The 15,362-nt window shown below is 42.4% G+C and overlaps 1 protein-coding gene across 1 annotated transcript in view; it reads right to left on the reverse strand.

Annotated features, from left to right (window-relative positions):
• Nucleotides 1–6,443: 6,443 nt before the first annotated feature.
• Nucleotides 6,444–15,362, reverse strand: part of LOC144604988 (inactive ubiquitin thioesterase OTULINL-like) — a 31,196-nt gene continuing 22,277 nt past the window's right edge. Inside the window, exon 8 of the mRNA XM_078419985.1 lies at nt 6,444–9,955. Coding sequence (XP_078276111.1) covers nt 9,776–9,955 — 180 coding nt within the window. The 3' untranslated portion in view covers nt 6,444–9,775. The remainder of the gene's footprint in view (nt 9,956–15,362) is intronic.

A 15,362-nucleotide genomic window follows, 5' to 3' on the forward strand; every position in this document is an offset into this window, starting at 1 on the left:
TGCAATTCTCTGCCTCAGAAGGCAGTTGAGGCCAGTTCGTTGGATGCTTTCAAGAGAGAGCTGGATAGAGCTCTTAAGGATAGCGGAGTGAGGGGGTATGGGGAGAAGGCAGGAACGGGGTACTGATTGAGAGTGATCAGCCATGATTGCATTGAATGGCGGTGCTGGCTCGAAGGGCTGAATGGCCTACTCCTGCACCTATTGTCTATAACACCTTGAAGCTCTCCGTGCTAAAGTCTCGGCACGGAACAACCTCCTGCGTTGCTTGGCCGGATCGTCATGGGGCGCCAGGACATCTACTCTTCGAACCAGTGCTCTTGCACTTGTGTACAGCGCCGCTGAGTACGCCGCCCCAGCATGGTGCCGCAGCGCTCATACCAGCAAGCTAGACGCCACCCTCAACGACACCATGCGGATCATCACTGGCTGCTTATGCCCTACTCCGACGGATCTCCTGCCGGTGCTCGCAGGTATCGCACCCGCCAAGCTTCGCAGTGTTCTTCACTCATAGGCTGGCGTGCAAGGCCCCATCAAACGCCAAACATCCTTTGCACCACCTCGCCCAGGATTCACAGCAACTGGGACCTCAATGCCTGCCATCTCGTCACCCTCTCTCCTGTCATGCAGTGACCCTCTGTGGCTCTAGTTTCAACATACTAGGAGCATGGAGAACCAGCTGGGAACAGACATTGCGACCTCCTCAATTCACTATCGCACCGAACACCACAGCCCCAGCCGGCTCGGACATGCCCCGCAAAGAGTGGGTCGCCCTGAACCGGTTCCGCACAGGGGTCGGCCGGTTCAATGCCAACATGCATCGTTGGGGGTTGCGTCCATCAGCAGCCTGCGTGTGTGGAGCAGACCAGCAAACAGCGCAGCACGTCATTTTCGACTGCACTGTCCTCCATCCCCCTGGTGGAGGGGTAGACCTCATGGCCCTTGACAACAGCACATTGCACTGGCTACAGCGCCTGGAGGGCGTTACATAATTTCTGCTGCCTCAAATGCAAGAAAAAGATGGCATGAGATGTCTCCCAAGCTTTCTGACTGGCGGGCTGTTCGGAATTGCCCTCAATTCCTGGCAGTGCGAGTGGCGATTGCACTGGACATCAGTCGCGAGCACAAAGCGAGGGGAGTTCCTGGACTGAAAGCAGTACTTTAGATGTCTGCGCCCTGCTTTGGGAGATTCCCTTGCATCCTGATTCCCTTACATCTTTCCAGTTGCTGGTTCAGATCGCTAGGCAGTGGATGCACCGGAGTGAACTTCGTACATTCACTGAGAATCTACTGCTTGCTACACAGATAGGAAGGAGGCCTTTGTTCATGGGTTTGGCCAGATGAGGAAAAAAGTGCATCAGAGCCCGGCACTGCTAGAAGGGGATAGGGAGGATCAGAAATGCCAGATTTTGATTTTGGAGGGAGTGATGGTGGATTGGTGGAGGCGTTCAGGAGATTGTGAGGCTGGCAAGTATGAAAAATAGAAAATAGGTACAGGAGTAGGCCATTCAGCCCTTCGAGCCAACACCACCTTTCAATAAGATCATGGCTGATAATTCTAAATCAGTACTCCGTTCCTGCTTTCTCCCCATATCCCTTGATTCCGTTACCCCAAAGAGTGAAATCTAACTCTCTCTTGGAAACATCCAGTGAATTGGCCTCCACCGCCATCTGTGGCAGAGAGTTCCACAGATTCACAATTCTCTGGGTATGGATGTGATTGGGGTCGCTCAGGGAGTGGGTTAGTAGGAAGACATCCCAGTCCAGCACTGCTGGGAAGACCAGATTGTTGCAAAATTGCCCAATGATGGATGCTTTGGATCAACATAGTCCCTTTATTTGTTGTAAGGGTAAACAGGTCATTTGGGGCACTATTTTAGACAATAGGTGCAGGAGTAGGCCATTCAGCCCTTCGAGCCAGCACCGCCATTCAATGTGATCATGGCTGATCATCCACAATTAGTACCCCGTTCCTGCCCTCTCCCCATACCCCCTGACTCCGCTATCATTAAGAGCTCTATCTAACTCTTGAAAGCATCCAGAGAATTGGCTTCCTGAGGCAGAGAATTCCACAGATTTACAACTCTGAGTGAAAAAGTTTTTCCTCATCTCCGTTCTAAATGGCCTACCCCTTATTCTTAAACTGTGGCCCCTGGTTCTGGTTTTGCTGATATTAAGAACAAATCTGGGCCCAGATATGTCCGGTTGAATTTTGGGCTGGAAATGTTTGTTACTCTTGTGCCAGTTAAAAAGAAAAACTGTTTTTCAATTGTGTGATTGAATATCTTCTGTTTTGCATAGATTGGTCATTTTGCATTTTGGGATAGAGAAAAGAAAAATCTTAGATGGTGACTTGCAGTGGTGTGCAAAAATCCTGTTTACTGAACTATGTTACTAAAGGATGAAGTCTAATGGGAAAGTGGATAAGACTTCAGTAAATAGGCCACCTGCCATTTTTCCAAAAGTAGAGAAATTCCAGTAATCGATACCTTTGTTGATATTTTTCCCCTTCTAAAAAGGGAAGCTTAAGCATGTTTTAACCACTGACATCCCACCTGAAATGAGCTAAGTGTTTTTATTCTAATTCACCCTACTTAAACTAGAAAAGGATTACATTCATACATATCAAGTCAGCTAAATGATAGTGAAGAAAATCACAAAAATAAAGGTCATAAAGACACTGTGCATTTAAATATCTAAACGACTGAAGAAGGGTCTCGACCCAAAACGTCACCCTTTCCATCTCTCCAGAGATGCTGCCTGCCCCGCTGAGTTACTCCAGCAATTTGTGTCGACCTTCGACTTAAACCAGCATCTGCAGTTCTTTCCTACAAAAAAAAATCTAAACTGTCCCCCCCCCCCCATGTGCATATACCTATCTAAAAGGTTCTTAAATGCTACTGACATATCTTCCTCCACCACCACCCTTGGCAGCGCGTTCCAGGCACCCACCTGTACAAAAAAAACAGTTGCCCTGAACATCTCCTTTCAAGTAAACATATTAATAGAAAGTCATGTTATTTCTCTTGGAAGGAATAGGACCCGAAACGTCACCCATTCCATCTCTCCTGAGATGTTGCCTGACCCGCTGAGTTACTCCAGCATTTTGGGATACCTTATTTCTCTTGGAAAGTCATTAGTTGTTATTCTTTTACAATCTTAAAGTAAGTAGTTCATGGGATTTTAACACAGATTTCAGCTAATTTGTGTGCAGTGACAGGAAGGCTGTAAAACAGTGGCTCTTTGTTATCAAACCCTCCTGTCACTGCACCTAGCACCAGCCTGTCCTTGAGCAGGAAGGCCTGCATTTTTTACCTTACCAATTTGTAGTACTGAGCTGTGGACATCAGCTTGCTCAAGAGCACTGGGGAATTTCAAGCACACCAGTGTGTGTCTTTCACGGCACTTATAATTTCCCAGCAGCTGTTGATATTTGTTAGTATTTGTCTAGGGGGACAGCCCACATTGCACAATGCCTTTATGAAGGAACTAAGCTTAATAAAAACCACTGAATTTCCCCGGCCTTCCTGGCAAACATGTATTTGCTAAGGAGGATAACAGTCTCTTGCAATCTATTCAATGACTGAATGGATTGCAAGCACAAAGTAAATGTAGCAACATTGTAGCCATTATGTGGCTGGAGGACTAAAGATCATAGATTTCATACTAGGTGGTATCCAAACAAACACTTTTCTTCAATGGTCAACCTCTAATAAACTCAACAGTACACATTACTCCAGGTGCAGTGTCACAAGTGGCATGTAAAGTTGCGTGGAAATGTCCTTATGACTTGCAATAAAAGCTAACAATCCATTAACCTTCCTAATCATCTGCATGGTTTTATGGTGACCCCGGATCCATTTGTACCACTTATGTTGCTTAAATAATAATTTTCAGTTTCATTCTTATTTCCAATGGATAACCTCATCTTTTCCCACGTTATACTCTAGCTGCAAACTTCTTGCTAATCCACTTAAAGGGCCTGTCCCACTTTAGGCGATTTTAAGGAGGCTGTCGCCGACAGTTCGCCGGGTGTTGCGGGCATGATCGTGAGGTGTCTTCCAAGAATCGTAGTGGATCTCAGCGTGTCGCTGAGAAATCATCCGGAGTGAAATTTCTCGGCATCAGCTGACTTATCGCCAGGTATCGTTGCTTATTGCGGGCGCTGTCGCCTGCTGTACCCAGGTTTGCTAGGTTCTCTTAGATGCATTTAGAAGCACATTATATTAAAATAAGTAAAGTCATTTCAAAATACCATCAAATGCTTGTGTTTAACCAATTTATTTACCGTCAGGACATTTGACAGGTAGATTGGAGGCGACAGTTTGACGGTCAGGTAAGCGTGGGAATTTCGCGATGTTTATGGCCATCAGCCATTACATTTAAAGTGGGGTCCCAACCCAGATATGCAACCCAGAAACCAGATATGCATCTCCCGTACATTTTCAAAGAATGCCCACACACTTTTCACAAAAATCCACTTAACCACTTAAAAAATAAAAAAATAAAAAATACAGCTATTAGTAAACTGGAAGTAAATCCAGTTACAGTGTTGTTACAGTGATGCTTGGTTTTTAAGTAACCCATACAAGATGTTATAGTTCAAAACTCTCAAGTACTTACCGACTTGTCAGTGATTTCGGCGAAAATTATGAAGCCGGAGAAGCATTGACAGCGTGGGAATTTTGCGATGTTTCCGAAGACGCTGTAATCTCGACCTGACTCGGCATTGTCGTGGTTATTGTCGTCGGGTAAAAGAAAAGTTCGGCGATCTGCTACGACTTTGACAGTCGCCTTAAAATCGCCTAAAGCGGGACAGGCCCATAACCTATTATGTTCCTTTGTAAGCGTTTTGAGTCCTCACAACTTTCTATTTTCTGCATCAGCACTGATCCCTGTGGTACCCCACCAGATATTGATTGTTGGTTTGAAAACAATCAAACCTCCCACCCACCCCACCCCCTCATTCTGAACGCTGTTGGCAATGATCGTAGGTGTTCATAAGCAACATTTTTATTTGTCTAACTTCCCCATTGATTACTATGGCAAGAAGTTGTTAGCACATAATAGTAGCAGGTCCTCTCAAAGGTGATTAAGTGTGTAAATGTTGATACCATTTAAAGTGCTTAATGAAGATGAATGAAGTGAGCTCCATTCAGACATCAAAAACTGTGGATGGGGATAGTAAATCTCCAAATGCTTCTTTAAGAATTCAACTCATTTAAAAAATAAATAACTTGTTTGGGGTAACTAATCTGATTGTGGTTTAAATCTCCCAAACAGCTTTGGAACATTGTTGAATTGTGATTCACTTTCTAAGGATACAAATTGATATTAATGATGTTGTGACAGGTGGGAATTTGTGTGTAAAATCAGCAATATAATCCTTCCCTGCTTGCTTGCATTATTGGAGAAATTAACAGCAATGTCTGGAATTGTGCAGCTGCTCATTAAATGCCGAGGTTGTTAGTATCCACATGGTGTGCTGTTGCACTCTTTACAGATGCATTCAATGCAGAATTAGTGATCTGGCATTAACTTTATAAAAATCACCAGAAAATCTTTTCCTTTATCTGTGATTTCCAAATGTATATCCAACTATGGTTAGAGGGGAAAACTATACTCAAACACCATTTATGCTAAAGGGGAGATAATTTTCTTGTTCATGTTTGGTAGGGAATACCAAAGATAATTTGGAACATAGAACAGTACAGCACAAGTCTGTGCCAAAGATGATGCCAGGTTAAACTAATTCCTTTGCCTGCTTGTGATCTACATCCCATCATTCCCTGCATATTAGTCTAGTTTAGAGATACAGCATGGAAACAGGCCCTTCAGCCCACCGAGACCATGCTGACCATGTTAGTTCTACTCTACACACTAGGGACAATTTCTAGAAGCCAATTAACCAACAAACCCGCATGTCTTTGGAATGTTGGAGGAAACCGGAGCACCCGCAGAAAACCCACATGGTCACGGAGAAAAACTGAACACAATTTTAAATCCATATTTATAAAACAAAAATAATTTGGCTCTATATTAGCACCTCAAGCTGAATAACACAAATCATGATAAATGACAACAATAAACGTTTGTAATACATCTGTTGCCAAAATAATGCACGAAGAATTTAAAATTAAATTGTGATTTGATTATCTACTATACATAAAAGATTGTGCACTAGATACTGATTGCCATTCTATCATATGCTTTTATCTTAATATTTACCACAGCAAAAAGGTTTGTTTTATTTTTACTCTAAATGGTATGTTTTTATAAACAGTTTGTTATCTTTGATAGACACAGAAGGCTTTTAAATGAGTAAACAGCCTGAGTACAGTATTATCTAATAACCATTGGAATGTTATTCACCCTGTTTATAAGACCTGGTTTTGTCATTTTAGTGTCACAGAATATGTACAAACATCTCAGTATATTTTAAGGATTCTTCTGAAAAAGAATGTATTTTAATGACACCATAAGGACACTATGGAATCCTTTATTTCAAACATTACATATTTTTACATTCTATAGTACAAAAATAATTAAAATTATTGAACATCATGGCATGTATAACCTTTCCCAATTTATCAAAAATAAGGCAACATAAAACAATTAAATGCTTATTTTATGCTTGGCAGTTGTACAGATTTTTGTAACCAAAGGAAATAAAAAGTACATTTCTTCACCATCTGACATAGGAGACAATAGAAAAATAACTGTTTTATGATGAGGCATCTAATTATTTTAAAGAAAGTAAAAGCTGCCCTTTTATTCATAATCTTGTAAATGACTGAAAGAGTCCAACTTGACTACTTTTACCTACATTTTTCATATATTGCTTTAGCATTTTAATCTCTGACTAAAATGTGCATCTATAAACCAATCATAAACCATCAAGATTCACCCATTGCTAATGAAATGCAAAGAGGTCTGGTTAAAGTTGAGTATTGAACTGTTATTAATCAGGACACCTCCTATGGTACTATAGCAGCATGCAAAAATCCAAGCTAATATATAATGTTAAACAAACTTGTTAGACTCCTTGGATGCTGCAAGGGAGGAGGACAGGCTGAAGAGGAATATAAACAGAATCCCAAATGCATCAACCATTAGCATAATAGAGAAAAAGGAAAAAGCTTCATTGACATGTCACTTATTACAATCTCTGAATTTTAAGGTGGCAATTTACAACCAATAAAATAATTTCTCACTTCAACAAAAGCATCAGCCTTTATCTCATTCACTCACACACATTCCCATGGAAGATTCCGTTAATAATCTGGGCTGATTATTAGTGCTGCATTATGGGAAGTCCCATCAGTTGAAGGTTTGCTAATCTCAGAATGCCCAATGCCTGACTAGCACTTTTTGGGCACAACAGAAGTTCTTCTCATGTCCTGACACAAGGAGCAGGAGGAGGGCATCCATCATCTGGAGCCTCATCCGTCATCTAATAAGATTATATTTGACCTTATCCCTCAAGTCAACTTGTCACTCCATCCCCACAGCTTCTTAACACATTGCTGTTCAAAAATATATAAATTTCAGCTTTGCACATACTCAAAGCATATACATAACTCTCTGAGACAGAGAATTCCAAACAGTTAGAACAATCAACAAGAAAACATTTCTTCATGTCTTGGTCCTCTATGGTCAACACATTTTCCTAATACTACACTCTGCAGCTGAAGCAAACAATCCTCATCTTCTCCACTCTCAATGGATAAGGTGTTGATTCTCAAACTCTCCTGAGCACAGGTCAGTTTCAATCAATGTCTCTTCAAAGGAGAAGCACATTTCCCACAAATCAATTTAGTGAATTGATATCATACAAACTTTGAAACAAGTCAATTCTACTTCAGGGACAGAGACTACAATTATACAATATCATCTTAGTGAGATCTCACCATGACCTAGGCCAATCCCAGCAAGGCTCCCACATTTTTATGCTCTTTTTCCATATAAAATAACAGACAACATTCATCACTCAATCACCTTCCTCAAAAACACTGAATAATTTATTCAGCCAAATTATTTTGATATTTTTGTTAATAAAAAGAGTTGGATAGGTTTTAAGAGGACATTTGAAGCAGTGAAACCCTGGTGGCTAAAAGCCCTCCCCAGTTTACTGGTAGAAATTAAATGTTTCCTTGTATCAACAAGCAGAAACCATTTTACTGGTATGTGATATGGACTCCATTGCAGTTGCAATGTTGTGCAACTGGTACAATTAAATTAGTCAGTAAAGGAGTTAGCCCTGATAATATTATGGATTCTTACAAGAAACACCAAGGCTCTCTCCGCCCAATACCTGGTATTTGTGTGGTGTGAATATCACTTGCCCACCATTTAATCCTAGCCTGGACATTAGTCAGACCACACTGCATGTGAATATAGAACATCTTAATATCTAACTAATCATGAACGGAGCTTAATGCTGCACAATCATTAGTGAACAATCCACTTATGACCTTTCAATGGAGGGAAGTAGTTTAAAATAGGTGGGTGGAGATCACTACCCTGATGAAGTTGATGTCCGGCAGTTGAGATGATTTACCTCCAACAACCAGAATCACTTTCTTTACACTAGTTATGTTTTTAGCCACTCAAATTCCCCAAATCCCCACTAATCCCAATTCCAAACATCAGGTTGCTGTTCATCGATAACAGCCCTTTAAAATCATACTTTGCCACACATGTTGTGATGTGCAGATCAGTTGAGGGGATGGGAGGCACTAGCAAAATAATTAATCTATCCTTCCAACTCCCACTGCAATATATCGTGCCAGTATCCTGAGGTAGGAGCCCTAAATTCCACTGGAATTCAGCATTCCAGTGGAATTCGGACTCCCAGATGATTCAAAAGACATTTTGACAGAGATATGGATAGGGGTTAGAGGGATTTGGGCCAAATGGAACCAGCCCAGTATGGCAGCTTGGTCAGCATGGATGAGTTGAGCCACCGGGCCTATTTCAATACTGTATAGGTCCATGAGTCTATGACTAACAACTCCTGTTGAAATAACATTTTCATTGAGGCTTCTTTGGTTTATTTGTTGATGTGGAACACTTTATTCACCCTACGAGTTGCCCTTGGTGCAGTTTGAATTGATTTATTGATTTTCACTTAATGGCGTATTTTTACAAGAGGAGCAGCAGTTACTAAACATACACAGAGATAGAGTCAGGGAAATTGAGCCTCTCAGAACCACCTGTGAGTGCTCGAGTCTGTCTTTAGGAGCAAAGGGCAGATGAATTTTTGGGTGATCAGAAACTCCAGAATAAGAGATGATGTGCATCCCAGAATTTGTTCCTCTTTCTCATGTGCCCTCAACATCATTTACTCCTTCAAAAATAACATTCATTGCTGACTAATTTTAAAGGAATCCAGTAAAAGTGCTTCAGGATATCAGTATTTAAAATGCAGTGCTGCATTACAAATGGAGTGGACGAGACAGGTTACAGATACCAAAAAAAAGAGAGAAAGAAAAGAAACATCAATTAATTCATTATTTATATAATATTATTTTGTGAATTTTACTTTTTATTTCCTAATGTAAATGTTTCTTGTTTAAACCAAAATGTGCATCTTCAGGAAATGTTTAGGCTTGCAGCATGTTGGAAATATCAAATTATATGATCAATAGATTCAATAAAAGTAAACGATTTTGTTGCAACAAAGTTTGCACGTAACAATTAGCACAAACATGTTAAGTAAATCAAAACATATAATTTAAAATTCAGTCAATGTCTTCACAGAATCTTGATAATGTAATCACCCGCAGGTAATGGGGATATTATAATGCCTGTCGTCTTCAGTCAGAATAAGAATTTCATGCCATTCCCTCTGGCAGTCCTGAGGATAACACGTCACATATTCCTCAGTACCATGTTTGTAGAGTCTGAAGGTTATGATCTTCAATTGAAATGTGCATCCAAGGAGAAACATTTCAATCTAGAAAGAAATAAATACACAGAGGGTAAAAATTATTTCAACTGTCAAATGCGTTTTGTCTCAAGATAAATAAAATATTATCGGATGAAATTTGACCATTTTGTCCTGGAATTTTGCTCACCTCAAAGTGTGGAGATCTGTCCTTGTAAATAATTGTGAATTCTGCGGTTTTGGGGGATAAAAGGGGCTTAATTCTAGGGGCTGGTGTGACACGTTTCCACTGGCCCCGGAGTCCGTAATTCTGTGTGTGCTTTTAGAAACTTGTCCAAGAGATCTCTAATAAACTAACAGGTAAAGTCTGTGCCGTCTCTGATTATTGTCATCCAACTGACCGCGAACGCGAAGTCGAACTCGACATTAGCACTCTGTCTATTTGTCGTGTTCTTTCCAACCTCCATCTATCCCTTGCCATTGCCATCAAACCACAGAATCAGAGCAACACAAAGACATGAACTGATAGGCTACCACAAAAATTCTGAGCACTTTGAAACTGATAAAAAGGAAATGGAAAAGTAGGAATGGGAGAAGTGTAGTGATGAGCAGAATTAATCTAGGCATTCTACTCAAAATTATAAATCCAAATAATAGCAAAAAACAGAGAATAGTACATCACAGGAACAGGCCCTGCAGCCTACAGTGTCTGTGCCAAACTAATGTCAAAGTAAACCAATCCCATCTGCCTGCAACTGAACATCCTTCCATTCCTGTCATAATTTTATAAACTTCTACAGGTCTCTCCTTAACCTCCAATGCTTCAGAGAAAACAATTCAAGTTTGTGCAAACGCTCCTCATACTTAACACACTCTAATCCAGGCAGCATCCTGGTAAACCTCATTTGAACCCTCTCCAAAGTTTCCACATCCTTCCGTAATGGGGCAACCAGAACTACACACAATCATTCAAATGCAGCCTCACCAAAGTTTTCTAGAGAAAGCAATGTTAGAATGGCCTCATTTGCCATCATTGGATCCATAGGTAAAACATTCTCTGGAGATACTAATCCACATCTATGAACTAGTGATTTAAAGAAACTGGTTCAGCAAACACGATAATACTGGACGCATAACATTTTATATATTAATTCAGAAACATCACTGACAAAGCTGGCATTTATTGTCCATGAATTGCCTCCAAATAAAGGGAGTATAATCAGATACAGATGAGTTTCTTACATGAAGGACATGAGTGAAACAAAAAAAAACTACTGGAGGTACTCAAAGGGTCAGGCAGCATTTGTGGAGGGAATGGCCAGACTACCTTTCAGATTGGCACCCATCAGACTGATGGAGTAGGTGGGAGAAGGCTGGAAAAGACAGGTAGAATGGGGCAAAGCCTAGACAAGTCGATGCAGGTGAGATGGGGGGAATAGTTGGCAGGTAAGTGGAGTAAATGACATAGGCTAGAAGTAAAAAGGAGACGCAAGAATGTCAGACGAGAGGAGAGGAAGAGTGAAATATAAAGCCAGTGGGAGGGATATGAGTGAAATGGTACATAGGGTGAGGGGAAAGATATTGGCTAGCTGGGCTTGTTTTCCCTGAAGTAAAGCTGACTGAGGAGGTAACTTGACAGAAGATAAGATTGTAAAGACAAATGTGGGTCCCTTGAAGGCAGAAACAGGCAAAATTATAATGGGGAACAAGAAATGGCTGAAGAGTTGAACAGGTACTTTGGTTCTGTCTTCACTAAGGAAGACAGAACCAATCTCCCAGTGTACTAGAGGACAGAGGATCTAGGGAGACAGAAGAACTGAAAGAAATTTGCATTGGGTGAGAAATAGTATTGGGTAGACTGATGGGACTGAAGGCTGATAAATCCTCAGGGCCTGATGGTCTGCATCCCAGGATACTCAAGGAGGTGGCTCTAGAAATCGTGGACGCATTGGTGATCATTTTCCAATGTTCTATAGATTCAGGATCAGTTCCTGTGGATTGGAGAGTAGCTAATGTTATCCCACTTTTCAAGAAAGGAGTGAGAGAGGAAACGGGAAATTATGGACCAGTTAGCCTGACATCGGTGGTGGGGAAGATGCTGGAGTCAATTATAAAGACGTAACAATGGCGCATTTGAATAGCAGTAAAAGGATTGGTCCAAGTCAACATGGATTTATGAAGGGGAAATCCTGCTTGACTAATCTTCTGGAATTTTTTGAGGATGTGACAAGTAAAATGGACGAGGGAGAGCCAGTGGATGCAGTGTAGCTGGACTTTCAGAAAGCCCCACTCAGGTGGCAGACAGGAAACAAAGAGTAGGAATAAACGGGTCCCTGTCAAAATGGCAGGCAGTTGCGAGTGGAGTGCCGCAAGGCTCGGTGCTGGGGCCACAACTATTTACAATATATATTAACGATTTAGATGAAGGGATTAGAAGTAACACTAGCAAATTTGCAGATGACACAAAGCTCGGTGGCAGTGTGAACGGCAAAGAGGATGTTAGGAGGTTCCAGGGTGACTTGGACAGGTTGAGTGAGTGGGCAGATGCATGGCAGATGCAGTACAATGTAGATAAATGTGAGGTTATCCACTTTGGCGGCAAGAACAAGGAGGCAGATTATGATCTCAATGGTGTCAGATTAGAAAAAAGGGAAGTGCAACGAGACCTGGGTGTCCTTGTATACCAGTCACTGAAAGTAAACATGCAGGTACAGCAGGCAGTGAAGAAAGCTAATGGCATGTTTGCCTTCATAACGAGAGGATTTGAGTATAGGAGTAAAGAGGTCCTTCTGCAGTTGTACAGGGCCCTGGTAAGGCCACATCTGGAGTATTGTGTGCAGTTTTGGTCTCCTAATTTGAGGAAGGACATCCTTGCTATTGAGGCAGTGCAGCGTAGGTTCACAAGGTTAATCCCCGGGATGGCAGGATTGTCATATGAGGAAAGATTGGGCATATTCACTGGAATTTAGAGGGATAGGGGATCTTATCAAAACATATAAAATTATAAAAGAACTGGACAAGCTAGATGCAGGAAAAATGTTCCCAGTGTTGGGGGAGTCCAGAACCAGGGGCCACAGTCTAAGAATAAAGAAAAGGCCATTTAAAACTGAGATGATAAAAAACTTTTTCACTCAGAGAGTTGTGAATTTGTGGAATTCTCTGCCACGGAAGGCAGTGGAGGCCAATTCACAGGATGCATTTAAAAGAGAGTTAGATGGAGCTCTTGGGGCTAGTGGAATCAAGGGGTATGGGGAGAAGGCAGACACGGGTTACTGATTGTGGATGATCAGCCATGATCACTATGAATGGCGGTGCTGGCTCAAAAGAGCCGAATGGCCTCCTTCTGCACCATTTTCTATGTTTCCATGTTTCTATTGTAAGAGGCATTTATTTTCTCCATGGTAGGGATATTAAAAACAAGATGCCATAGTTTTAAACTGAGGTTGGACATCAAAAAGGATACGTATTTTTGTTACACACAGAGTGGTTCATTTCTGGAATGGTCTGCCAGATGTTGTAGAATCAAATACAATTAGTACATTTACGAGCCACTTATACAGATACCTAAATAGGCAAAATATAGAGAATACGATCCTAATGCTGGCAAATTAGATAGCATAGATGGGCACAATGGTTGCCGTTGACCAGATTAGCCATTTCTGCGTTGTACAACTCTATGACTAATGCAAGTAATTGAGGGAATCTTAATAAAGTGAGAGTTGAAAGCGAGTTTAGTAGACACAGATAGGAAACAGGCCCTTCAGCCCACCAAGTCTGTGCCAATCACCCGTACACTAGTTCTATGTTATCCCAGTTTTGCATCCTGCACGCTAGGGGCAATTTACAAAAGCAAATTAACCTACAAACCTGCAAATCTTTGAAATGTGGGAGGAAACAGGAGCACCGGGAGAAAACCCATGTGGTCACAAGGAGAATACAGACTCAATACAGACAGCACCCGTTGTCAGGAACAATCCAGAGGCTCAATTTGGAAAGGTTGTGCAAATCTGCCTGAACATAGAGAATCTAGCATCAAGTCCAACAGTTGTTGAAGTCAGACTTCGAATAAGTCAACAATCAAGGAAGAAATGAGTCTTAGGGAGTCACTGAGAACTGGGTGGGGGATTACAAACTGCAGCACAAGCTGGTACCGTGAGTAATAATTGTGGAGAGGTGCCAAGTTAGGGGCACAGCTGAATAAATAGTCTCAGACCTGCGGATAGGAATTTAATTTTGTTCACACTTAAGAGCTGGAGTTGAGAATAGGTGATCAAAATAAATGTATTTATGGAAGTCATTATGGTTATCATGATATTATCTTTTATTCACAAAATGGTGGAGTAACTCAGCAGGTCAGGCAGCATCTCAGGAGAGAAGGAACGGGTGACGTTTCGGGTCGAGACCCTTCTTCAGACTTATGTCAGGGGGTCGGGACAAAGGAAGGATATAGGTGGAGACAGGAAGACAGTGGGAGATCTTGCAGGGGGAGGGGAAGAGAGGGACAGAGGAACTATCTAAAGTTGGAGAAGTCAATGTTCATACCACTGGGCTGCAAGCTGCCCAGGTGAAATATAAGGTGCTGTTCCTCCAATTTCCAGAGGGACCTCACTATGGCACTGGAGGAGGCCCATGACAGAAAGGTCAGACTGGGAATGGGAGGGGGAGTTGAAGTGCTCAGCCACCGGGAAATCAGGTTGGTTAAGGCGGACTGAGCGAAGGTGTTGAGCGAAGCGATCGCCGAGCCTGGGTTTGGTTTTGCCGATGTAAAGAAGTTGACATCTAGAGCAGCGGATGTAATAGTTGAGGTTGGAGGAGGTGCAGGTGAACCTCTGTCTCACCTGGAAAGACTGTTTGGGTCCTTGGATGGAGTTGAGGGGGGAGGTAAAGGGACAGGTGTTGCATCTCCTGCGGTTGCAGGGGAAAGTGCCCGGGGAGGGGGTGGTTTGGGTAGGAAGGGCCGAGTGGACCAGGGAGTTACGGAGGGAACGGTCTCTGCGGAACGCAGAAAGGGGAGGGGATGGGAAGATATGGCCAGTGGTGGGGTCCCGTTGTAGGTGATGGAAATGTTGGCGGATGATTTGTTGGATACGCTGGCTGGTAGGGTGGGTGAGAACGAGGGGGATTCTGTCCTTGTTACGAATGGGGAGAGGGGGAGCAAGAGCGGAGCTGCGGGATGTAGAAGAGACCATAGTGAGAGCCTCCTATAATGGAAGAGGAGAAGCCCCGTTTCCTGAAGAATGAGGACATCTCGGAAGCCCTAGTCTGAAACACCTCATCCCGGGCGCAGATGCGGCGTAGACGGAGGAATTGGGAGTAGGGGATAGACTTTTTGCAGGAGACAGGGTGGGAAGAAGTGTAGTCCAGATAGCTGTGCGAGTCAGTGGGTTTATAGTAGATGTCAGTCACTAGTCTGTCTCCTGTGATGGGAGATGTTGAGGTCCAGAAACGGGAGGGAGATGTCGGAGATAGCCCAGGT

The sequence above is a fragment of the Rhinoraja longicauda genome, chromosome 2 (assembly GCF_053455715.1).
Source record: "Rhinoraja longicauda isolate Sanriku21f chromosome 2, sRhiLon1.1, whole genome shotgun sequence".
NCBI lineage: Eukaryota > Metazoa > Chordata > Chondrichthyes > Rajiformes > Arhynchobatidae > Rhinoraja > Rhinoraja longicauda.